This window comes from Epargyreus clarus, unplaced genomic scaffold (genome assembly GCF_041222505.1).
Source record: "Epargyreus clarus isolate Ecla_fem2 unplaced genomic scaffold, WU_Ecla_fem_2.2 ptg000007l, whole genome shotgun sequence".
NCBI lineage: Eukaryota > Metazoa > Arthropoda > Insecta > Lepidoptera > Hesperiidae > Epargyreus > Epargyreus clarus.
Genome location: NW_027332215.1, coordinates 17,151,893 through 17,179,736, shown reverse-complemented (window position 1 = coordinate 17,179,736; position 27,844 = coordinate 17,151,893). Strand labels below are relative to the sequence as shown.

Genomic DNA, 27,844 nt, shown 5'->3' with positions numbered 1-27,844 from the left:
TTTAACATGACAGCTGACCTTAAAACAGAATCTGCAGACGCGATACATCTTCTTCTTGTTGTCGAGATTAAGTTCGCTCATTTATTCTGTAGATTGGCTCCGGTCGTGTTTCAAGTCCTGACTTTTAACATAAGTTAGAGCTAATAGTAAGTACTTGGAAGATATTTTGTAGGATACAACCCTTTTTATATTTCATTGATGGGCAGGATTGAAGTTCATTAATTAATTGTAGGATTGCAAGTTAATAAAATAATTGTCATAAATATCTATATTTACATGGAAGGTCTAAAATATCGATATCTGATAAAATATCTAAATCTGCGTTACTATCATATTATACTCGTGCATTTTAATAATTGGCCAAGTGCAAGTTGAACTCGCACCCGGAGGGTACCGTACCATTTTTAGTGTTTGTTATAATAGCAGCCAAGAATTACATGCATTGTGAAAATTTGAACTATCTACCTATCACGGTATAACAAATAAAGTCGTCGAAAAATGGCTGTTTCTTATTTGGAGTCCTCCAATTTTTGGAGTTTACTCCTTAAGAAACGATTTGAGTTATAAGGCCCGGTACGGAAATTTTATGAGGAGTAAAATCAAGTGTAACACGAAAAGTTGAGGCGTAACGTAGAAAGAGACAAACATATATATCTGTAGGATTGAACGTGTAAAAGAATGAGATGGAATACATTACACAGCGTATCTCATTCTCGGGGTCTCCGTTTGCGCTATACTTCGTAGTCTCACTGTATAGTTCACTACCTCCAGTCTGAGAGTTGAATGTGTGCGTATGTTTGTACGTGTGTGTTGCGCGCCTGCGTATTATTTTCTATTCGATATATATCATAATTATCGTTCGTAAGGAGTAAACTCCAATCGTGCGTCGTAGCTGACACACACACACTTTTTTTTTCATCTTTTTTGTATTTGTTGTCACATATGTATATGTTTGCTCAGTATATGTTGTGGTCGAAAATAAACATTGAATTACATCATTATTGATTTATTAAAAAGATCACACATACTTTTAAACAATTTGTGAGCTTAATTGACTTATAAAAATACTTTTAAGCAATTTTATTGATATTTTCTCTATAGTCATATACCCTATTCTCCTATCATTAGGCGTCTACGAGGATCACCCATCAAGTAGAAGACTATTAAATTTATAAATCGCTTACGAATTAGCGAACGGTGGTTGTGCGTTTCATGGGACATGATTGATGTGATTTAGGAACTTTTATTCATAAAAGCTAATTGAGTTATAATGTTTCAAGTAAAAGCAAAAGTCGAATAATTATTGGCCAAATGCAAGTCACCAAACTTGACTTTGCTTTTATTTTTTGTACTTATTATTATAGCAGCTATTAAAGTAAATGCATTGGACATTTGAGCTGTCTACCTATGACATTATAGTACTATAAATTGTATAGCCTTTATTTATTTTTAATATTTTTTTCTTATTATGGTTGCCGTTATAAGTACTCTGTAAACAAGTATTCTTTTTATCCAGAAAGCCAAATACAAAGTTTCATAGTTTGTATCAGCTTCAAAATCAAAAGATGTTAAAACAATATTAGCCTATTAATACGCTTTTATTAGCTTAAGACGTATGTATGTTGGTATGTTGGTATGTTAGTATGTTAGTATGTAACGGAATCTTTGAACACGATTTTAACCCCCTTCAAAACGTCGGATTAACTCGAAATTTGGCATACTTATTAAGGACCGATGACAATTCAATATTTTTAACATTCTGACCCGTTATCCTTACTAGGATAATCAGGATCAGCGATTTTTGTTTTCCTGAGACCCGGAAGGTCTGCGTTAAGACCAATAAAGGAATCTACCAGGCGCGCCGATCACCTAACCTAACCTAATCTAACCTGATCTGACCTGACCTAACCTGACCTGACCTGACCTGACCTGACCTGACCTGACCTGACCTGACCTCCGTGATTACTTTTATCCAAGATAGAGGACCTGGGATATGGTATAAATTATGAAAGAAAGCAGTTAGCATTGGCAATTCGGATGTCATTCAACAACTCTGGGATTTTCACGTTAACAATAAAAATAAACACAGATGTAAAACACCACTTCATACAGCTGTGTTAAACAATGACCCAATATTCATTTTTGCACTGCTAAGCAAAGGTGCTGATGCTGATTCGAAAGATAAACTTGATAATACGCTACGTAATAATCGTTAAAATAATCGCTAAAATAATCACTAAAAAATGAAAAATAAATAATAGTTAAAAAAAACTAAAAACTACGCTTTTATAAAAAATTCGATCGAAAAATGAAAAATAAATAATAGTTTAAAAAAACTAAAAAATACACTTTTTATAGAAAATCCAACTAAAAAATAGAAAATATTTTTTTTTAAATTTTAATTAAGAATAGTGTAAATAAGATAAAAATATTTTTTATTGTAAAAAAAGCGTGGGGTGCTTTTTAAGATATTATCAAAATGATAATCCTTCTACTCAATATCTATCAATAAAATATTTATAACTATTGACACCATGCACCCCACGCTTTTTTACAATAAAAAATATTTTATCTTATTTACACTATTCTTAATTCAAATTTTAAAAAAAATATTTTCTATTTTTTAGTTGGATTTTCTATAAAAAGTGTATTTTTTTAGTTTTTTTAAACTATTATTTATTTTATCCTTGTAGTGCTCATTTACGCTACATAAAGAACCTATAAGTAAAACTCCAGCATTCTAAAGTTCAGCAGTTTCCGTTTGCATTGATCTGTGGCACAGCAACACTACTCATTTAGTCAGACAGTCATCTCAACTTTGTACCGCCTCAAAATCTATTTATCAAATATATTTCATATAAAATATACCCTATGTTACTCGTGGATAATGTAGCTTTCGAATGGTGAAAGAATTTTTAAAATCGGTCTAGTAGTTTTTGAGCCTATTCATTACAATCAAGCAAACAAACAAAGTTTTCCTCTTTATAATATTATTATAGCAGGTATAGATAAAATGTATGTGTAATTTCCTTTTGATTTTTTGTATTTTGATACCCTACTCGATAGGTCCGGTTAACTTTTTTTAAAATGTGTTACTATTTCGCGAAAATAATCCTCCATTTTGATTTTTTTCTAACGCCTATGTAGGGGCACTCAGGTCATTGAGACGAATATAATGACACCTTCACCGTCGAAATTCATCAAGCCGTTTGTTAGATCCTATCAAATAAAGAAAGACAAACATACAAGATACGCGCGAAAAACATAACCCTTCCTTGGCAGTCGGGTAAAAAATCAAGTGTCATATACACTTGATTTTTACGTTTTACGTTACGTTACGATATTACGTTTCAAGAGATAGAACCCCGTGGCAGACGGACAATCAGACGAGGCTTAGTAATATGTGTTCCGTTTTTACCCTTTGGGTACTGAACCCTTAAAATCTAAATGATTTCACTAATGCTCGCATTATTTAAATCGAAAATCGTTGTACATACTGAGAATAGGCACTTTCCGGATAATAAAGTAATATCGAAAACGAATAAAATTGCCAAATAATACCCGAAAATATAATACAGAAAACTTCTTCCTTATTGAATGTTGATACGAATCTATCTTATTATATTGAACGGGCAATATTTCTATACAATTTTGGGTTCTTATAGGCTCATGGTATCTCACTGAAACTTTACTGAGAGTAAATATAGTAGATAAAATATATGACATTGTTATTGTTGAATATACAGTATTGAAACAGGAGGTGGAAATTAAAGTTTTGAAAATTAAAATTAGATTTGAAAAATGTCGGCTAGGACACGTAAATTTTTGTAGCACAACTTATCCTAATCTACTAAATAATAAAATTATACATAACATAATTATTAGCGTAGCTACGTAAATTGACTAGACACGTTAAGACAATTAATGAATATCTAAAAAACTGTAGCTCATGGCGTTTTATCGATTACGTTTGATATATAGTAGCGAAAGAATTAGTTTTGTGGATCTATCGTCCAGGGGCAATCGTGTGCCGAATACAAATGTGCTCCCAGCGTTAGAGCCTCTGAAAGGGAACATCGAAAAATCCGCCCCTAAATAAACTGTCCGTCGGAACTTTCTAGTGGAGTTTCCAACTGCACTCAGATGGTATTTGCGATTGCAAACATGATAGTGATGGTCTAGTCTTTAGAAACTCGGCCACTCAGTCGGTGAGTCCGATTCGTATTCTAGGCACGTGCTTCGGCTTTTCAAACTTACTTGCGTATTGGAAAATAATCATTACTGGCATAAACGGTGAAGGAATATCGAAAAGAATCCTGATATGTCTGATAGCTCCTATAAAAGTTCTCAAGGGGTGAAGTCTACCAAACCGCAATTAACTAACCTGTAGACTACGGCCTAATCCTTCTCATTCTGACAGGAGACCCGTGCTCATCAGTGGAACAGTAATGAGTTGACGACGAAATATGAACGAGAGTGGTTGGTAAATCATAACTTATTTCACAGGATAAAACCGAGATTATTTCCGCAAGAATGAGGAAAATTGTTGGCATAAGAGATAAAAATATCCAAATTTACATTTGCTTTTTAAATCATTTTTTATGTGTTTCATTGAGGATTAAGAATTTGGTCCAAGAATAAAAAAGAAATTGGACTCTTTCTACACACACTGCCCCACACTAGGATTCTCTGTATCGTGGGTTCCATGGACACACACATAAACGAATGGATACACAAACACCTAGACCCAGAAGAAAAAATTGAATTTATCATCTAGCTATCTGCCCGGGGATCGAACCTAGAGCCCTCTGCCGTCAGAGCGATATCGTAACCACTCCTCCACGCGAGTCGTCAATGAACATTCACAAAAATTCACTACTGTCGGTACTTACATATAGCCGACTTCTAGGGCCTTCTAGGGCCTAATGAGTCTATACCACTATATAGGTATACCAGTTACTTACGGATTAAATCGGCTTCGAGATAATCTACGAAACTTCCTGCAAAATTTTGCCGGGAGTACAAATTCCTTCCACAATTTGATAACTTAGTTTAATACATCTGAAATATTCCAAATTGTAGCTGACGTGTACGAAGTTCTGTAATAAAAGTACCAAATGTTGGAATTCTGTTAAAATTTCTATAACAGCATAATTTTGCGAAGTTTTCTACGATTAAGCTTAATGCTCTTCTCGGTATTAGATCGTTTAATTAATGTTCGGTTTGTCCTACGTCCTTTATTAAAAATCAATCTATTTATGAAATTCAATAATGCCCCGTATTGCCCATTGTAAACACTCAAACTTTCAAAATTATCCTACGAAAGATACAAATTTAAGAATCCCTAGTATGCAAGAAATGTCACAAAAACCATAATCATAGTAAAGATTTCTCACTCCTAACATGAAAATGTAAGCAGTTTTGACAATTAAAATTGTCACTGTCATCTATTTTCCTGTTTCAAAAATATTTTACAAAATTTAATTTTTAGATCATTTACGAATGAAACGATATTTCTCCGCACTTTTTCTTCGATTTCGTGTTTTTGCACCACTTAACTGGACATGTTGGCATTGTTCCGCGTAAATTACACAATGACTGACAAATTTGTCAGCCATTCAAGCAAAATGACTTCCTTCTATTACAAGGCGGTGAGATATCTATACTTATCTATGCAAATAATAGAAACCTTCAGATATTGACTCAGTTGCTGTTTATGTACGACGTTGTAGACGAGATATGAACAAATTTTGAAATATTATACAAGGGATTCCGATAGCGTAAAATTATTCGACGACCTGCATAGCGACGCGGTAACCATACCGGTCTGATGCGTAGAGGATCGCAGGTTCGACCCCCGGCCAGACAGATATCTAAATGATCAGTTTATGTTCTGTTTCTGGATCTGGGTGTTTATGTCCATGGCACCCACGATTCAGAGAATCCTAGTGTGGGGCTGTCAGAATAGAAAGCATTTTTTTATTAGGTCTATGTTTTTCAAGTAGGTACTTATATCTAGGCCGATTAAAGCTAAGTCCCCTTAATCATCTGTCCTGATGGTTCTACGTGTTTGCATCACAATTCAAGTTTATATACTTAAGTAGATTTATATAAGTGGATATATATATTTGCAAGTGCGTCGTAAACTTTTGCGGTTCTATCGTCGTCAATCATTACTATCTCACTGCTGGAGAAGTACTCCTCTCAGACTGAGCAGGATTAGGCCGTAGTCCACCGAGCCAGCCACGTGCGAATTGGTAGACTTTAGACACATTTAGGAACTTTTTTAAAGATCTCTCAGGTATCCGACGTTTTCCTTCAATGTTAAACAAGTGATAATTAATTTCTAATACGTACATAACTTCGAAAAGGTGCCTCGTTTTCGAACCTGGAAACCCTCGATCGATCGGGCTCCAACCACTGACTATCACTGCTTTGCGATTATATTTTGGTGATATTATTCATTGATAGCACCAACAGTTGCTGCTAGCGTTATATGTGTAAGATGCTCATTGCTGACATTATGCAATTAACTATATCCATCAAATGATTGGCGTCTCATTTCATTAATAGCATTGCATAGCGATTGTTAGCGATTTGCCGCGCGTGTTGAAAATCTTTGACCAAGTGATTATTTATTTCACAATATTTAAACGAAGAAGAATATTATGCAGTAACTAAACGTAAACGTAAGTATAACATTACTTCATATAACAGTAAAAAGTGAGTTTAAAATTATTCGAACACAAATTTAAATTAAGAATGTTAAATTGGGGATTAGTGTGCTTTATGTGGCGAATGTTCCACCGTTTACTGTGGATGCTACACGCAATTTGTCTACGCAAATAAAGCCAGCGAAGTGCTCGCGAATCTGAATACAAACTGTATAACCGAATAATAAAGAGAGTATTTTTCCATCGTTTCAGATATCGGAAACCGTAAAAGGATAGTTACAGTGAATGTGAAACAAAATTGTGTTTAGTGTGATGGAGTACATGTGTGGTTGTTTTTATTTAACGACAGACACAAACCGGTTACATTAAGGTAATGAAGAAATTATACTAATACCAGTCTAATATTAATGTCACAACAAAGCCTAATAGGTGTTTGACGACCCTCGTGTCGGACAGTTATCTAAATGATGAATTTAAATTTCTGTTTCTGGGTCTTGTTTGTGTATTTGACTATGTGTGTGTCCATGGCACCCACGACACAGGGAATCCTTGTGCGGGGCTGTGAGTGTATAAAGTGTTTTTTGCACGACTCATGACGCGAAGCATCAGAGAGTGCTTTACGATCGAAAAATTTTTTTCGCTTCATTTTGGCGGCTATTTTTATTATTATAGCCTTGATAGTTCACGGAATCAAGATATTTTGCATACTATTGTCGAGATAATTTAATGGAGATTAATTCCATACTTTTTAAAAATTGATTTACTGCAATAGAATTGGAAAAAAACACCAAAATAGGTCAAAAAATTTTCCTGTCCGTCATGTGTGAAACCTGAAAACACTGTAACTTGTGAAAAAATCCATCATTTGAGTTATTTTTTTTTTTTTTTAAATTCTAATCGACGATTGTAGGTCACTGAATGCGAATGATTAATTAATTCAGTGTCGTTTAATTGCAATTAATAAAAAACGAAAACTACAAGACTGTATATCTATAGATATTATGTACATTTATTCCACCAGGGGCGCTTGTGCAGTACCTTCTTCCTACTACAGCTGTTTTTTCGGCAATTAATTTTGAACGACTTAAGTTTTTTTTTTTTTATATTTGATAATTAAATGAGCATTATGAGTCGTGCACTTTTGGATTTTCCAAACTTTCATATTTCTTTTCTTTTTTAATTAACAGCCTAGCCTTTTTATTAAATGATCCTGAATGATATGCAGAACAAGACAAATGTCTTAAATCGATAACGAGTATTAGTCGTAAGCCTAGTATCTTTAGTAAAGAGAGTAGGTTGTTTGTGTAATGTTAAGCAATTTGCCTGCAACATTAATATCAAATTAAGCTTTAAAAGAAATAAAAAATGATTAAGTATGTCTTTACTATGTTTTTAACATAAACTAATATTATGTTCATGATTATAAAAAGGAATAATGATAGTATTCTTATATTTATTCACTTTCCCTTGTAAACTTGAAAATGTTATCTACATTTTAAGTTAAGTTAAGATTTGAATTTGTCGGAGTCTACCGTTGTTGCTGTGCCGTGTTGTCAAGAGCAACTCGTTTAAAATACTTTGTTGAGTTTCTTAAGCTTCTAAAAAATGCGTCAAACCATTAAATAACTGGAGAGTCACCCACACAGTTTGATAGTAAAACAAGATTTTAAAAGAATAATTACATAGCAACCTGACAAACCATAGTTACAGACGCCTCAAGACGCCACACGTTACCAGGCAACCACATCTCTTGTAAACCAATAGATAATCTTCTTATCTGTAAACGAGCCAATCAGAAAAAACAAAAATACATTTTAAAAACCAATAGCGACGATTCTCCTTCTACCAGCCAATCGGCTATAATAAATATGACTTCGTTGCTAAGCAACTATGGTATTGAAGTTTTCTCAAGATAGTTTATTTTAAAGATTATTTTACTATGTAAATATTTTCAAAGGTAGTTATACTGTTTTTGTAAAGATTGTTTTATATAAGTTATAATTTAGTCCTTTTTGATGCAAAATAATTCTATTTTGTCTTCAGGCGCAAATACCTGTAATCAATATGATAACTCATTATGTGAAAAGTTGGTTAAATGTGAATTGTGTTCTCAGCCGCGCTATTTTAAAGGTAATCGGGGGTTGAGGGATCATTATGGTAAAGCTCATAAAAATGTCGGTCAGCCTGAATCCCATGAAAACTCACAAGCTGAAACTTCTACGGATTTTGTTAAAACCCTTGGACGCCTTAAGGGTTCAATCCCAGTTATTAAGCGTATTCCCAGGGGTTACTGTTGCAAATACTTTAAACACATTAAAGACGTAGGTAATAAATAAAAATTATTTGCAAAGCTGGGAACATTTACTGACATTTTAATATGTTATTTTACATGCAAAGAAGGATAATCGCAGTTCACTTCAAAAAATATAATGATATCATATTTAAATCAAATACCTCTCACAATAACAGCAATATTTTCAAAAAAGTAGAACACAAAGTAGCGGAAGGAGATTTGAAAGGAGCTGCGACTGTCCTTTTTCTAATGATGTTATCGCTCCCGATTCACTTGCTACTCTTTCGGCCATTTTAGAGAAACATCCGCCAGCTTTAACTCATGTCTCCCCTGTATTTCTTAGCAATGAAGTTGATCGACTGCAGGCTACACCGAAACAGGTATTAGCTGCAATTATGTCTTTTAAAAATGGTTACGCAGGTGTACTGGACGGTTTAACCCCACAACATCTCAAAGATTTAGTAGGAGGTGCTGGACAGCTGCTGCTAAATGGTATTACGCAGCTTATATATTTAATGCTTGCTGGTAAGGTTAGTCCCAGTGTGATTCATATACTTTATGGCACAAATATATGTGCGTCAAAAAAATTACGGTGGTATTCGACCGATTGCTGTGGGTTGCACTTTACGTTGCCTGGCTTCCAAAATTTTTTTTTTTTTTTTATATAATATAAGATTAGCGGACGAGCATGCAGTCCACCTGATGGTAAGTGGCTACTGCCGCCCATGGACATCTGTAATCAACCCCAGATAGGATTAGATATTCCTACCTGAGGTCGGCCACAGATGCGCCGCTACCCCTGAGGACTAAGCTGGAACGCCTCGGAAAAGTCTGTCTCCCTTACCACACCCTTCAAACCGGAACACAGCAGCGCCTAACACTGCTGTTATTAGGTAGAAATAGGTGTGGCGGTGGTGCCGCCGGAGTCGAACCATTAAGGGTTCTACCACCCTCTATTTAATTTGCTATAGTTTTATCAGACCATGTATAGCTGAAAAGTTATCACCTGTTCAGTTAGGTTTTGGAAGCCAGGGAGGTAGTAAGGCTGCAGTCCACGCAGCTAGCAGCTTCTTCTCCATAGCGAAACACCTTCCGAAGCGGTGATAGTTTGTTGACTTTCAATAAGTATTCTATATAAATCCATTTTGAAAAATTAGATTTGAATTTGAAAAAAATTGAATTTAATGCTTGGTTACAGGCTGGACCAAATCTAAAATTTCCGGTTCATCTAAATTTACAGAAACGTTGGGACGAACCTTTCTGCATGCTTGTGCGAAATCAACTTCCCAATTCTGCGCATGATATTGCAGAGAGGGCTCGTCTCCTTGCTGTAGCAGAGCGAGAATCGGGAATTTGGCTGCAGGCATACCCTTCGGGTAATTTAGGTACACTTTTAGATAACTTGACGTTATCAATTTGTACATGTTTGCGCCTGGGGGTAAAGACGGTTGAACGCCATCGCTGTCATTGCAGCGCTGACTTCGATGTATTTGGACACCATGAATTTTCTTGTCAGCGCAGTGCTGGTTGCTTATAGCGTCACGCTACCATCAACGACGTCATTCGTCGGGGTTTTGTCACCGTCAATGTGCCGGCTTGTTTAGAGCCGCATGGTCTCGCACGTGACGATGGCAAGCGGCCCGACGGTATGTCGTTAATGCCCAGTTAATGCACAGTAGCGCTTAACACTACCGCCACTGCTTCCGTATTGGAACTAAGAAGGATTCTAGCTTTAAAATACAGTAAAGTTAAAAAAAGTATACTTTGATCATTAGTTATTTAACTTAACATTAAATAATTCAATCTCGTTATATGTACTAACGTTAGGGCACGGTGGAACTCCTACCAAGTCGAGCAAAACAAAATATGGTCTACAAAATTAAGTGTGCACTTTATGAATGTTAAAGCAGCAAGTTACGTATAAAAACAAGCGTAATTACTACGCTTGTTAGGTACGTGGTACTCGTAATTCATATGAAACGCGAGCCCAGAATGCAACAGATAAATTGACCGTCAGGATTGAAATGGAGCAAAAAATCGAGTAGCGACAACAATATTTGTAGCGTGTAGCGTGTGGCTCCGTGTCTACGAGTATTGTGTGAAAATGTGTAGACCGGATTATGGTTAGCTACATTTACTTGCTAGGAACGTGTGCAGAAAAACAAAGAGTTTATTTCTGGATGATACGAGTTATAATATGTAATGTAATGTATAATTTTTTGAAGGTGGTAGAACCCTTTGTGGTTCGACTCCGGCGGCACCACCGCCACACCTATTTCTACCTAATAACAGCAGTGTTAGGCGCTGCTGTGTTCCGGTTTGAAGGGTGTGGTAAGGGAGACAGCCTTTTCCGAGGCGTTCCAGCTTAGTCCTCAGGGGTAGCGGCGCACCTGTGGCCGACCTCAGGTAGGAATATCTAATCCTATCTGGGGTTGTTTACAGATGTCCATGGGCTGCAGTAGCCACTTACCATCAGGTGGACTGCATGCTCGTCTGCTACTCTTATATTATAAAAAAAAAACACGAAGGTGTACAACTCCGGCCGCATCACCATCACTCCTATTTCTGCCTCATAACAGCAGTATGCTAAGGGAGACATCCTTTTCCGAGGCGTTTCGGCTTAGTTCTTTAGGGGTTGCGGCGCATCTGTGGCCGACTTTAGGTGGGAATATCTTATCTTATCTGGGGTTGATTACATGTGTGGCAGTAGCCATTTACCATCAGGTGGACTGTATGCTCGTCTGCTAAATCTATATTATAAAAGAATATAAGCTGAACACGCGTCTTACTTGTATGGTATTGATTTTTATTACCCTTCATTCAATAACTGCCATTCTATCAATTTTTAATGTTACTGCATTAACGATCATCATTCATCACGTTAAAAGGTATCCATCAATCCTCATCCTTTCAATTATACTATTAAGTTTTAATGTTTTAACATACATTTTAAAGTAAAGTATATTTAAATGATACACTAAAATACAATATGAGACACGTATTTCATCATTCGCAAATAATTAAATCGTATTTAAGATAAACTAGGTACTTAATGGGACTAATATCGATAATTCAAATAAAAATTAAACACTACATTCATGAAGTAAGCTTCCAATATTATTTTAGTGTTTACATTAAAATATTTAATGGTATTCTGAGATCGTAGCAAGTTTTCTGTAAAAATACTAAGTAAACATCTTGAGTGAAACGCGGTGTAACATAAAATTGAAATTTATTTTGTTTTTGTATCAAGGATTTCATTAAGCGCTGCGTGATATGACATAACAGAGAAACAGATGATTTATGGTCACCTTATAAATGGGTTGTTTTCGCTAAAGATATGGCAAAATAAGTAGGTATTTCGTTTACATCTCCGTTCGTTTGGCCTACAATATTGGGGAGGAAAACAGCTATAATTTATATCGAGCGGGACGGTAGTATGGCGTGCAGGCACAGTCCGAACAAGGAAAAAGCTGACTACTTTTCCTTCCTCATAATATTATGGTGAATATAACTCGCCATGGTACGTTGGTGCGATGCGTCCGTCCTTTTCATAAACGTAAATAAGTATTGAACGGTCGCTACTAATTAATAGACATCCAATTGCCGATTTATATTAAACTTACAAATAAATTCATAGTCTTGTATTTATTATGTTTGTCGCAAATGCTGTCTGATCCGAAGATTAAATCAAATATAAAAGTTACGAAAGTTTCTGTTTATGCCAACGTTTGTTACTGGTATGTGTTCAATCTGACCGAACCGAAAAGTTTATTGCCAAAACATTGCGGATATAGCCACAATCACGTCTATAATTTTTCCCGGAAACTGTTACTTTAAATATCGTAACTAGTTTATGTATGGTTTACAAAAAAAACTAATAGCGTCATTATTTACAGGTACACACTCGGGGACGTGAATAATATGTAAAGCGTCACCTCGGGTGACATCAAGAGACAGTAGCAACATTTGGTGCGTGTCAACCGGTGTCGTAGAGTCGACGCGCGAAAATGGGCAAAAAGAACTCCAAACTAAAGCAGGACACCATCGACAGGCTCACCAGTGCCACATACTGTAAGTACACTTTATATAAGTAGTGTTATTGTGCGGCGACTCACGGTATCTTTTAAGCCGACTGCAGACTCACGCGAGAAGTCTCGCCGAGAAATCTTGCGGAGAAATTGCGCGAGAACCGAGAAGGCATCTTCACTCTCCACCTAAACTATACAGTTATCTTTTCTTACCCGAGAAACCCTTTAAAGCGGGCAAAATACCGACAACAATCGGAGAACAGGCGAGCGCGAGAACGAGAAGACGAAAGCTAGTGAGAACAAGAAAGCTATCACATTCACGCTTCTCGGGTGTTCTCGGGGGTTCTCGGCGTGAGTCTGTAGCCGGGTTTATGACTTAACGGGCACGAAAGGTGAATTATATTTGTAGTAACTTTAAAAAAAATATTTTCTTGTTTTTCTTTCTATTTTCTTATATTAACTATTTAAATAGTTTCTTGTAGTACAATATAGTAAAGTTTACAAAAATCCTATTTTCTTGTTACTCGTCGGCGTCACCAATAACAGTAAAGTATATGTTTTGCCATCGTTAACACATTTTGCAGCTAGGCATGATTTTCAGGTTATGGAATCTCAGTTTGGAACTTGTATAAGTACTTGTGTAAGAGAGTGTTTAGAGAATACTTTGATAGCGTGATGCAGACATGTGGCATCTCATGACATATTCCGAAAAGTTGTTACAACAAGAATAAATAATGATTGTAATAAGATAGCAAGAATAAAAAAGACGTAGGTCGTCAAGTAGTCAGACTTAAAGAGGTATAACCCTCCGTGATTGAACTCTACATACAAACATTCGTTCACATACTCCAAACGTACCTTGTACCGGGATTCGAAGTCAAAACTTTGCTTCAAAATTTCCTTAATAAATACTACATTACTATCAATTAAACATAAATAACTCAATGCGCAATAAATAAATACAAACATATTAGTAGGTAACACAACAGGTAGTATTTATTTGACTTTAGATTTAATTTTACGAGTAAAGCATTACGCATACAATTATTCATTCAGTTAATCCGTATTACGTCAGTCGATTAGCAACATATTTTACTATATATCCCATTCGCGGACTTTCGTAGACTCATTTGTTTTCGGGCGTCATCTACACAGATACACAAAAACAGGTTTTTACAAAAATGACTGAATGATGTTTTTTTAGTTGTTTACGTATTTGCCCATACATTTCCAATCAGCGCCCCCAGCGGACTGCATCAGAACTGTTGTGTTCTTTATTCCCCATTAGCCGTAAATCACATTCGAACGAAACCATTTATTTACTCGGTTTATTACTATTACTAGCTTTCACCCACGGCTTCGCTCGCATTCAGAGGTCTTAGATCGATAACATCGATTGGCGAGTGGCACCTTAAAAGTTGTTTTATCTATTCCTCGGGAACGATACTTTATTTCGAGGTAAAAGGTATCCTATGTCCTTTTCTCGACCCCTGACAACGTGTGTACAAAATCATATGACAACCGGTTATGTAGTTAAGTTGTGAAAGTATAACAAACCCACAAACAAACAAATTCATATAATATATTACTATTTTGCATCCCATCCGCGGACAATCGTAAACTCATTTGTTTTGTTAATTATAGCATGACAGCTAGTGAATAACGTCCGAATATCCGGGACCATTAGTGACAATAACAATAACGAACTCTTTTCCATCTGTTTTCTGGCGTCATCAATAACGTTAGTACGAGTTTTTACGTTTTGACAAAAATGACTGTTTTTGTATGTGATTACGTATTTCCCATATATTTCCAATCAATTCTGATACAATTCGCTAGGGGTGCTGATTGGGTGGATTGTATATATATATATATATATATATATATATATATATATATATATATATGTTTATATATACAACAACAACAACAACAAATACTCTTTATTTGTACACCACAATACAAGGAACACATAAGAAAATATAAGAGACGGTATACAAAGGCGGTCTTATCGCTAATGAGCGATTTCTTCCAGACAACCTTTGGACGTAGTTAAAGATATATGAGACATGTAGAAGGTAGGGTGTACACACAAAGCAGAAATTATATAAATAAACTACAGATATATCTTATGTAAATGGTATTACATAGGTATAATAGGTACACTAAAAGGAAATACGTCTTGTCTTATATATATATATATATATATATATATATATATATATATATATATATATATATATATATATATATATATGTATATATCCAGATGACTGTTTGATTACACAGGCAAGTTGCTGTGCCAAAGCCACAACGGAATCCGCTGAACTTTAGTGCTGAAAATTTACACATACGTTTTACTTATAGCGTAAATGAGCACTACGGGTATAAAATAGGATTTGACAGATTGTTTGCACATCTTTGGATTTTGTATAAACCTTGAAGAAAAAATCTTAAATAGTTAAACTTTGTATTTTTCTTACTGAATAGAAATAATAAAAATGCCTACTTTACCGTTTTTGTAAATTCTACTTCGGTCTTTTTGTCGCGGTCGGGTTTTTGATTTTTTTATTAAATTACTTAAGATGAATATAAACATAATATTAATAATACAGAACAATACATTTACTAAACGACGCCTTAAAAAACTATAAGTACTTATCCAAAATATTTTGTATAACGTATTGGGAAATACAACTAGAATAGGTAAATTCCTTAGAATAAAATATTATATTATTTTGATAAGATCAATAATTCCTAGAGACATTATTAGTGCATGTTTTTCAATACATGAATGTTGTTATGTGTTATACGTCGTTATAATGTGATCTTAAGAATGTAGCTTATCAATAGTAGAAGTAATTTATATTATTTGAGTTATAAATAAAAAAACCATAGCGCCACGGAAGCTATGCCAGAAACGGCGAAAGAAGCCTACAGTAAAGTTAATTCCATCATCATCATCACTAAAGCTAAAGTCGATGAATTACTGGTTGGAAATAATGACCCGGGCCAGGTACACGATGGATTCTAATGGCCGGCTATATTTGGAACCATGTGTGTTCGCTGCACCTAAAATTTGAGCTCGTATTTGAAAGTCGAACTTCACAACAAATGCAGATAATTCAGTAATCAAGTTCACTTTTCTAGTCGTATGTATGTATTGAAACGATAGCCCCACGCTAGGATTCCCTATATCGTGGGTGCTTTGCCTGGCTGGAGATCGAACCCGGCGCGTCAGACGGGTATGGCCGCTCCGCCACGCGGATCATCTTTTTAAATTAACGAGCAACAGTCCCATCATGACCAAATAAAATTTGAAATAAAATAAAAAAAATAAAACTAAAATATCAAAATGTGAAATTAAATAGGTTAAAAAATAACTTTACAAAAGTTAGAATACATTAAAAAATATATAACAAAAATTATTAAGAAGAACAAATTCAAACTGAAAAAAAAAGTAAAAATATATAAAAAAGAGCCATCGAAACAAGATATGCTCCCGGGTGGAATCGAACCACCGCCTCCCGACTATAGCCGAGCGCGTTAACCATTACGCCACGGAAGCTGTACAAGTAACGGCGAAATAATCCTACAGTATAGTGCATTCCAAATGAATCGACTTATTTAGTAAACAAAACTTACTTGCAAATTTCATATTACTGGTCACAATACACACGTAAGATATATAGACGTAGATTATATAGCTTCTGGATTGACTACAAAATATTTTTACATTAAAAACTGGTGAGTTACCAATACCTTATTAAGTAGAGATATTTCTCCTAAGAACATAGCGTGTTGTATATTGTATACTGGATGGATTGGATTACATCGTACGAAACTCCTTAATAATAACATGGGATTTTTGAGGTTGTGTGGCAATTAATGTAGCCATGACAGTATTATGATTCATTAATCGTTCTTGCGTGTTGGCTGGCGGTGGAATAAACCCACGCCTCGGGTTTCTCCGCCCAAACTATTTCAAATCCATTCCACTTCATTCATAAATCCACTGCGGGTAAGTGCCGAATTCCGTAAAAATGTGCTGTTTGTTTAGCAACCCATTTGGGTTTTATTGTAACGCTAATGAGGTTTAAGCGTTTAGTGGGGCCGAGGTTCGACTCTGGCATGCCAGATTTTCGAAGTTATGGTGTTGTAAAACCTCTCTCTGGCTTTTATCATTTTAGCCTTTTCCATGAAGACCCATTTTCATGATGGCGGCTAAAAGGCAAGAAATGCGATCCCACAAATAAGGATTTTGCATCTCCTTAACGTTTAAAAAATCCTCTAAATATTTCACCTCATGTGTTATATTTCACTGCATTCTTTTGTCTGCAATGACACGCGTCTGACACGTTCTATGACTGTAAAGCAGATATAAATTAATTATTAAAAGGACAAGTAAATACACGTATTCTTAGGCACAACGTACGATAAAACAAATAACGAGTGAAAACAAAACGATATGCCTAATCACATACATTAAGTATAATGGAGGTTGCGAGTGAAAAACAAATTTACTTGTTTAGTCATTACGAAAGACCCGCAAATTGCTGTTTAAATATAGACATGTGATACGATCATAGATTAGTAAAGATTACTCACTCCTAACAAGAAAATGTACCCAGTTTTGAGAATTGAAATAGTTGCGTAAAAAAGTTTTGCCACGTCTCCGTGCTAAAATGTCCCTATAATATTTGAAATTATTATTATAAATTATTTATTTATCATGTGAATTACGCAGTATTCGTTATTTATGCGCAAATTTTCTCTAAAAATGTTTTTATTTCTCAAGAATTCAAAAAAAGAACTTACTATAATAAGCTGTTTGTGGCTTCATTCAATTTCAAGGCGGCGAAGTATCTTTACTAATCTATGGATACGATATTACTTATGGTTGAAAGTGATTCATCACGGGTTAATTAATAACGTCAATATATGAAAGGTTAAAGAAATATTATAAATATTATTACACGTAAATAAATATTTCACATATACACGTTTTTGCGAGATTAAAATATTAATCCACTGAGTTTCTTACCTTCTCAGATAAAGTCGTTTCCCGATCCGATAGTAGTATAAGAACAAATATTGTAACTGATAATTTGTAACTGTTTACTTTATTTCACTTAATTCCATTTTATTTTGATAAGCCACGCACTCCATCTTGTATGTAAATTATACTATTGAGGTCCTATCGTGTTCGTCCTAGTCATGCTCTTCAAATCGACACTACGTAGCGCTTACAATTACTAGCTGACCCGGCAAACGTTGTGTTGCCATATAAATTTGAAGGTGGTAGAACCCTTTGTGGTTCGACTCCGGCGGCACCACCGCCACACCTATTTCTACCTAATAACAGCAATGTTAAGCGCTGCTGTGTTCCGGTTTGAAGGGTGTGGTAAGGGAGACAGACTTTTCCGAGGCGTTCCAGCTTAGTCCTCAGGGGTAGCGGCGCATCTGTGGCCGACTTCAGGTAGGAATATCTAATCCTATCTGGGTTTGATTACAGATATCCATGGGCGGCAGTAGCCACTTACCATCAGGTGGACTGCATGCTCGTCTGCTACTCTTATATTATAAAAAAAAAAAAAACGTAGCGCTTAACACTCATGTTGTATTTATCAAATTATAAAGTATTATACAATTACTAGCTGACCCGGCAAACGTTGTGTTGCCATATAAATAAAAACATGTTAAGGGTGAACAACCCTCATCACTCAAGGGTATGAAAAATAAATAGTATCCGATTCTCAGACCTACTGAAATGCATATAAAATTTGGTGAAAATCGGTAAAACCGTTTCGGAGGAGTACAGTAACTAACAGTGTAACACGAGAATTTTATATATAAGAATAGATACATATGTTAAAATACGTGTATATTTGAAAAGGCAAGACGACAGAAAAAAAAACAAAAATCTTAGAAGTATTTTCTAACATCATCATAATTCCAAACACCATTTTCATTGACTCATACTACAAAGAGATGAATATAAATGGGCGACATCACAAAAAAATGTAGATTATAGCCTAAAACCTCTCAAGTAATGAATATTTTTAATATGAGTGCATGAACCCTTAGCTTTACATTTTTAAAGATACTTTTTGGCGTTGGTTGTTGAATCACAAATACATATCGGCAGAACAATGAACGCTGATTAAACATCAGTGAACAATAAATTGGAATAAAGGTACGGCGGGAACGATTTAGCAAATTGTTGAAATCAGTTTATGTTCAATCTTTTATAAATTATCTATTAAATTATACAGAATACTTTATTTCCGTAATTCATCTTTACCAAATCAATATTGTCCCACCGCTATTAAGCCAAACATTTACTTAATAATACCTCGCTATATGATATCGACCTCCCTTGTCAAGTGTGGATTGTTAGACATCTCATGTCTCATGGTGCAACCTGTTGATTTTACGAATCTCAGGTTACCTCCGACCTTTTTTTTTTGTTAACGAGGGAGACACCTATAAAAGGTACCCTATGCCGTGGGAGCGACACGGGGTTATGTGGGATTCTTACCGCTCTAAAACCCTGCCGGTGCCCGTCCTCGGCGCTGTGTAGAGGACTCCGACATTTAGTCGCCTCTTACGACAGCAAGGGGATACCGTAGCCCTATTCTGGTCCCGGAACTACAGGGATAAGGTTACCTCCTACCTAGAAATGTACACACTAACTATCTAAGTACGTATTAACGTACTTCGATGTTATATGCATATAACTTCAAAATGTTAGGTCTAGTAGTCGAAGCTTGGACCACGTGCGTCTGAAAATATCTTTTCTAACCAGTACGCTATTTCCTTAATCAGTATAAGAAAATATCTCGCAATATTAAATTGACGATTCCTATTCAATACCGGATTTAGTTTTATGTCAAAGTTGGGAAGTTCGTGGCGCCAGTCGGACTGCTTTTCGGGCCCGCTATTTTAGATAATGTGTTATTGTAGTTGCGCCGTCAGATCTTTATTTTTGTAGTGTAGTGTTGTTGCCGGGATCTACTTATTGTGAACTAAAGGTGGTACATCCTCTGTGTTTCGACTCCGATGACACCACCGTCACACCTATTTCTGCTAAAAACTAAAAACAGCAGTGTTAAGCGCTACTGTGTTCTGGTTTAAAAGGTGTGGTAAGAGAGACATTCTTTTACGGGGTATTCCAGCTTAGTCCTCAGGGGTATCTACATCTGTGGGAGACCTTAGGTGGGAATCGAATGTTATCTGGGTTTGATCCTACCATTAGGTGGGATGCATGAACGTCTGCTACTCCTAAATTTAAAAAAAGTTTTTTGTCTGCCTAGGTTGAGTGATTTGTATAATCTAACTATCAAAAGCGCTGTTTAAATCAAAAGTGCTTTTAAAGAAGAATGTGTAATATGATCATTTTTCATAGAGATCCGGAGTAAAACCAGTTAAACTGATTAGAGGGATGCGGATGCCATATACAAAGGCTAATTGCATTACGTAACGAGATCACGAAAACCAGAGGGATGGAAATTAATGATTCCCCTCACATTCATTGGTTAGTCAGGTTAATGAACGAATGAAAAAACAGAGTAACTAGATTAGTTAAGGCTCTCTTTGAAATTGAAATTACCAAATTAAGTTCTTATTTCTTTCTTGTTCTTCTTTATTATTACAATCTATGTAATGTTGCCCGCGGCTTCACCCACGTTAAAAAATAACATGACATTCATATACCTGAAAATGTGTACCTTCATTGGAATGACAGTGGCGCCATCTGTCAAAAATTGGTCGTACCAACTCAAAAACCTTCGTGTGCTCATGTACAACAACTTTGCTAAAGATCATCACACGATCAAATACATAGTTTACGATTCTATAAAGGACATACAGACAAACATTCTTTTTTACGTATCTAGATTTCTTCATATCTATTAAATCCTGTTCAGTATAATACAACTAATATGGGTGCAGACTTCCATATGAAATATTCTAATGTGGGACAAGATTATTCAATCTCGGGCCGGAAAATTCTCGGATGTAACAGGAAATCTAGGCGCCGGTTGGGAATTGCATTCTGTAGGTGCCTGAATTTGCCCACATCGATGTTCAGTGTTCCGAGAGCACCTTCTATATTCATCGGACAGGCGTTTAGATATTCGGTATGCGCACTTTAGATCACCTGCTATGCTCCAAACCGATGCTAGAACATTCTCGATCGCAGACTATAGAAAACTTAAACGTTCGATTACGGGGAAAGTTGTCTCGTGTCGAGCACGCTTCATCGGAGATCACTCCACCTAGCAAACATGCGAAGAATAACCGACCAAGTGCAAGTGACTCGTCCTTATGAAAAAAAATGAAAAAAACTCGTAGCGTCTTCACTAATGTGCATAAGTATATTTTGTGTCACTTACGTCTTATATATTATGTATATAAAAAACAACAACTATAATAACAGTTTGTAATAGTAAAAAAATAAAGGTATATTTTTTCAAAATTTTATGCTCAGTAGTTTCAAGGTGGCGAATGGGCAATGTTCGTGTTTTCTTATATAAATTAATATAGATTTACCTTAATCTTGCTTAATTATCACTACGATCCTCACTGGAAGACCTTTAATTTGACGATACACGATACTTTCTGGTCTTCTTAATTTCTTAGTTTGCCCCATGAAACCTTGTTTTCAAGAAGAAAATTTAATTACATGTCTATCTTCGTACTTCGTACGTCTTTGTTTATTTCTTTGTATAGTACGAGTAAAAAAAAATACAAAGCTTAATTAACGAGACTTTAAAAAAAATTGAAAGTCGACCATTAATACTATTATAGAGTTTCTGAGATAATAAGAAATTATAGACAAATAGATAGACTTTTTTTAGAAATAAGTTAAAACTATAATAATTCCCGTTACCCGATAACTCGATGATCATCAACCATTACCGTCCCACTGCTGGGCACGGGACTCCTCCCAGAATGAGAAGGATTAGGCCACCGCGCTGGCTAAGTTCAAATTGGTAGGCTTCCCATACCTTTGAACACTTCTTTTTAAATAATGTTTTTATAATTATGCAGGTTTATTCACGATGTTTTATTTCACCGTTTAAGCAAGTAATTAATTTGAAAAATCGGAGGTGTGTGCCTGGGATTTGAACCTCGGACCCCTCAATGAACAGGCCGCGTTCCTTAACCACTAGGCTATTACTGCTTTTACCCGATGATGATGATTGTTATTATTTATTTTGATGCTTTTCCTTTTTATTGGTAATTATCAATTAATTTGTAAATAATGTAGGTTTTTTTTAATTTAACGTCAAATATATTTTTAAAGATAGCCTTTTCTCAAAATGAAAACCGTATTAAAATCTTTGTCGATATCAGTAATCTTTGGTAAGAATGGATGATCCATTCTTCATAATTCAGGATGTTCAACAAAAAACTTAAGACAATCCATAAAATGATAAATAAATAATGAAAACATTAGAAATTTATTAAAGAAAAAAAACAACAAAACATACAAAAAAAAACAAAAATATTCTACACTTCCTCTTGACTCCCGTACCGGGAATCGAACCCGAGCCTCCTGGGTGAAAGCCAGGTATCCTAGCCACTAGACCATACGGGATATGAGTAGACTGCGCAATTTAAGCATCATAATAAACGGAAATGTTAGTATGTAATTGAAATATTGTTATATTAAAATGAACAACAATTAAGTTTTATAAAGTTTTGTATATCCTAATTCCAACTAATATTTACAAGATTTTTATTATTCCTTCCTCATGTTCCGGTGCCTGTCTGTAATAGAATTTTGCGGCAAATTGAACCCACTTCTCGGCATCCAATTGAGCTGAACTTTTGCATACTTCTTAATAAGGTGACAATGCAATATTATTATGACATGCTGATCTGATGATAGAGCCTGAAGATGCCCATAAGGATTTTGTGATAAAATAACGAAACCATATTGAATTTGGGCTCGTTTGATTCCTTTTGACAAGCACTCTAATCTTAGATTATATCTAGAGTCTGATAATGGAGCTGGAAGGTGACCATGGGAACTCATTAATTAAATGATGCAAGCCTTTCGAGTCTTGGCTCGTTTGGTTCGTTTTAACGAGGACTCTGATCCAAATTGCTAACGTGACTATGAAAACAACTATATTATTATTGTTGATATAAGCAATTTAAAATAATAATAATAAAAAATAATCTCGGGACGGGGTTTTATATAAATAAAATTGTGTTAATGTAATAGAAAGGTTTAGTTTAATTTAAAGTTAATTTTCTTTCTTAGAGAAATCAAATAAAAGTTTGTTTAAAAAAGTCTATTATTATTAATAATAAATGCGAATGTGAGTTTGTTTGTTTCCTTTTAACACATTAACTATATAAGCAATTGTCATGCTTGTACTAACGTTGTCAGGGGTTCAGTACCCTTAGTATGAGTCTTTTATGTTTTAACAAAAATTACTGTTTTGGTATTTGTTTACGTATTTGCCCTTACATTTCCAATCAGCGCCCCTAGCGGATTGTATCAGAATTGATTGGAATATTATGGGAAATACATACGTAAACAAAAACAAAACCAGTCAATTTTGTAAAACTGTAAAAAGTAAGGGTAGAATGGAACATAGGGTGCCTTTCATCCCGAAAGAAAGTTTCAGAGGGAAAGATATAAAACCTCTGTCTAAAAGCTAATTTTACAATTAAAGCTAGCTCGTCTCCCTAGATTACATCTTATAAGCTGAATTTGAACCACTTCCTTTCATCCTACGGAAATAAATTTGTACGCGTTGGTTCAGTACTGATGACAACGCATTTTATAATGAACTTGACCTGATTTTACTCAGGATTGCATCTCCAAACTAGAGAGCTTTTATATAGGCATTAAATTACAAAATGTGTTTTTAGGGTTCCGTACCCCAAAGATAAAAAAGTAACCCTATTACTATGCCTCCGCTATCTATCGGTCTGTCACGGGTCTCTATCTCAAGAACCCAAATACATAGAAACAAACTTGACTCTTTTACAGAGGATGTATAACAGTGGCCAGTATAACAACAGTTAATACTAAAAATAAAAATATCTTTAGAATATATGGGGGTCGCCATACAAGAAACCACTATTCTTTGACGTCTTTCGCCTTATCAATTGTAACGTAATAGGTAGATAGGTCAAATTTTGACAATGCATTTACTTCTACGGCTGCTTTGATAACAAGTACTAAAAATGAAAAATAAATTAAAAATCGGTAATTCGGTGCGAACGGTGTGCGAGTCCGAATCACTAGGTCAATTAAAGTTCAACACGATTGTTATGAAAGATACACAAGAAATTATACAATTCCGTTATTTAGTTTCTACATAGGAAACCCGAAAACGTAACGAACGCAACCTCAACGTCCTGATTTTGATCAGCCTTAACTGTTTCTATTTTTCTTTAGCGCATTTACGAAGTTAGCTCGCTACGTAAACCACTTGGAAGTGTTACGAAGGAGTTTTCAATATAAAGTGACTTAGCTCGCCGGCTCCGTGTAATTACTGTGGACAGTGTGGTCGGGTCTTGGCTTGCGTGCCGGCGGTAACTTAAAACTTTAGCTTCCGACGTTCCAGCGTTTCCTCTTCCTGACGTCGAAACTGAAACAAAGAACTTGCAAGTTAGACGCTTGCCAAATTCGTAGACGTGATAAAAACTGGTAACCGAAATATGTATGTCGATTTTAACTTTTTATAATATTGATGCAATATTTAATTCGACCTTAACCTTACAGTCCTTTTGCAGAGGGAGAGAGGATGAGGTCAAAGTCTACCATGCTGGCCAAGTGTGAATTGGTAGGCATATTAGATACCGGAAAGATACATTAATTAAAGTATTTTTACTCCCTAGACAGTAGACCAATTTATGTGAAAACCATTACAATCGATTAAGTATGTAGATATAAATACGAATAATTTATGTTTGTAAGTAATGCATACGTCGTCGCTCAGTGTGCTACGAAGAGAGCTAGGTATTTTATTCACGATGATGAAATCCGTAGACGAACTAAGCTTACCGACATAGCTCATATAATTGCAAGCTGAAGTAACAATGGGCTGGTCACACCGCTCATAGATTATAGCTCATGATGAACCCATGATAGATGGGGGAGAAAGGCCTTGAGTGGCGACCATGTTTAGGCGAAATGAGTACCTACAGGTCGCCCCAGAGAGTACAGGTGGATGATGAACCGCTGGATTCAAACTAAAAGACTGGACTAATCTGGACCCTAAAAGGCTGATGGATGCATGGATGGCATGTGTACGTGATGGTTTCATAGTAATAATTACATTTTGTCCGAACGTGATTTCGGTATCGGCTCATTTTAAATGAGTAAATACCACGCACAAAATCAGATATTGTGCATCTGTAATTAACTGCTGCGCACACTAATTGGGAAATTCTGTTAATTGATACCATTCCAAATTCTGAATGGGATCAATACAAAATAAATTCTTTGTCATCATCAACTTATCATCAACCCATTACTGTCCCACCGCTGGGGTATCCTCTTTGATTGAGAAAGATTAGGCCATAGTCCACCGCGCTAGCAAAGTGTGTATAGTGGTAGACTTCACATATCTTACAAAACTTTTTTTTAGACTACTGAAGTATGCAGATTTCCTCATCTTTTAAGCAAGTGATAATTAATTTCTATTAACGTGCCTGGATTTTGTACCTCGGCCCCTCGAACTAGACGCAGAGTTTCTTAACCAGTTGGCTATCACGTACAGAATACTTAAAAATAGAAAAAACGAAAAAGAAGAAATGTTGGCGACTAATTCATACGGAGATACGGAATAATATTAAGCTTCATCGAAATAAAATATACTGTAAGCGTCCTTTGAAGATATTGAATTCGTTTGTTCAATGAATTGAATAGACATTTTCAATACACCTGTCTTTTCAATGTATGCATGCATATAAAATATTTCGCGTTAAATAAATTACGTCAAAATTTATGAGGCGATCCTACAAAGTACATACAGTACTTCTATAGATTTGAGAATCATATTTTTTTGTTATATAAAGGAAGTAGCAGGAAGGATGACAGCCACTACCTGTCAGCTTATAGCCTACCTGACAGGTAGTGGCTACTGTCTTTCATGTACATCTGTAATCAACTAAAGATGGTCACAGGTATCCCGCTACCCCTGAAAACTAAGCTGGAATGTTTAAAAAAGTATGTCTCCTTTACCAGATCTTTCGAACCAGAACTTAGCACTAGAGCTTAACACTACTGTTATAGGACAGAAATAGGTGCGACGGTGGTGCTACCAGAGGCAAACCACACATGTTTCTGCCACCTGTATAGCATCATCATCATCATCATCATCAACCCATTATTTTCCTACACCCGGCGCGGTGAACTATTGCCTAATCCTTCTCATTCTGAGAGGAGACCCGTGCCCAGCATTGGGGCGTAATGGGTTGATGATAATGATGATGAATTAAGTCTAAAATAATCAGTCTCAAGCGCGCTCGATCAAGAGCACCTTAATCACATTTCCTTTTCAAGAAAACCGTCCATGTCGGCAAACCCGAGATCAAAATACCCAAACTCTAATTGCCACTCGTCAGCTCTCATGTTTTATTTATCTTTCCAATGTAGATGTTAATTTAATTGGCCCTATTGTCTCTACAATTTATCTTGTACTTACAAAAGCTCTCCTATTTTACTATGTTTTTTATTTAACTTAAATTGATATTTGTACTACAGCGCTTTATAATTAAAAGTTAACTATTTTCTCTAATAATAAGTTGTTTGCAACTCATTTTTATCCCACTGCTGGACACAAGTCTCCCCTCTGAATGATAAGGAAAGACAGATATTAAAATATGATTTCAGTGTGTATATTACATATTTTTACGCTTTATCAAATTCAGTATATTTGATAAGAAATAAAATCCGTTGAGGATCGTATATTATTATGAATTTCTAGTGCATACATAACTTTGAAAAATCAGAAGTGAAATTCTGGGTTTCAAAATCAGTTTTTAACCACTAGGCTATTACTGTTTTACGTGGAGAAGTGCCTGAAACGATCCTCTCAGGATAATCCGTTCCTGTTCTACGTATGTATAAATATCGTAGAAAAGATAAATAACTCAATATGGTTCTTTGAAAATTATTTTTTTTAACCATCTTTGTATAAACGTTATTTATCGTTCAAATCCGTAAGGAGGATTTATTTTCCACACTTTGAATGTCGCAATTCGGGATCTTTTTATCACAGTCATTCTAAAATCCATTTTTATGCCGAAAATAAAACCACCTACATAAGCCTTGAAATAGATATTTTAAAATTGTTAATTGTTATCATCATACTGTAATTGGAGTTAAATCATCGATAACCTACTTTTTAATATTATTATTTCATACACTTAGCAAATTATGATAAAAAAAACCTAATATAATTAAAATAAGGTTATCCTCATACAGAGCTACGAGTTCCTTACGCTTTTATTATGGGAAGGGCTAATAATGAAATATTAAAGCTAATTGAGTGGAAGTTAGAACTTTAACAATGCAATCGAAACGCTAATCGCAGTTACGTAAAACCTATTATATCTGATTCAATAGGCCCCTTAAGAGAGCTCAAACTTAATTACTACAATTTTTTACCCTGCGTCCTTTGTGGTTCGACTCCGGCGGCACCACCGCCCCACCTATTTCTGCTTATTATCAATAGTGTTAAGCGCTGCTGTGTTCTGGTTTGAAGTTTGAAGGGTGTGGTAAAGGACATTCTTTTCCGAGGCATTCTAGTTTAGTCCTCAAGGATAGCGTCGCATCTGTGGTCGACCTCAGGTAGTAATATCTAATCGTA

The 27,844-nt window shown here is 35.4% G+C and overlaps 1 protein-coding gene and 1 non-coding gene across 4 annotated transcripts in view; one reads left to right on the top strand and one right to left on the bottom strand.

The window, feature by feature from the left end:
* LOC140743546 (frequenin-2) overlaps nt 1-27,844 on the top strand; it is a 315,634-nt gene that overhangs the window by 128,001 nt on the left and 159,789 nt on the right. The window contains exons 1-2 of one of the 3 annotated variants that reach the window (XM_073074900.1): nt 6,933-7,044; nt 12,867-13,041. In XM_073074900.1, coding sequence (XP_072931001.1) covers nt 12,978-13,041 — 64 coding nt within the window. In that variant the 5' untranslated portion in view covers nt 6,933-7,044; nt 12,867-12,977. Of the gene's footprint in view, nt 1-6,932; nt 7,045-8,575; nt 8,632-12,866; nt 13,042-27,844 lie in introns of those variants that run through there. The other 2 variants (XM_073074899.1, XM_073074898.1) reach the window with 2 other exon arrangements.
* Nucleotides 22,531-22,602, bottom strand: TRNAE-UUC (transfer RNA glutamic acid (anticodon UUC)). Its single transcript has one exon. It is a non-coding gene; the product is annotated as a tRNA-Glu (tRNA).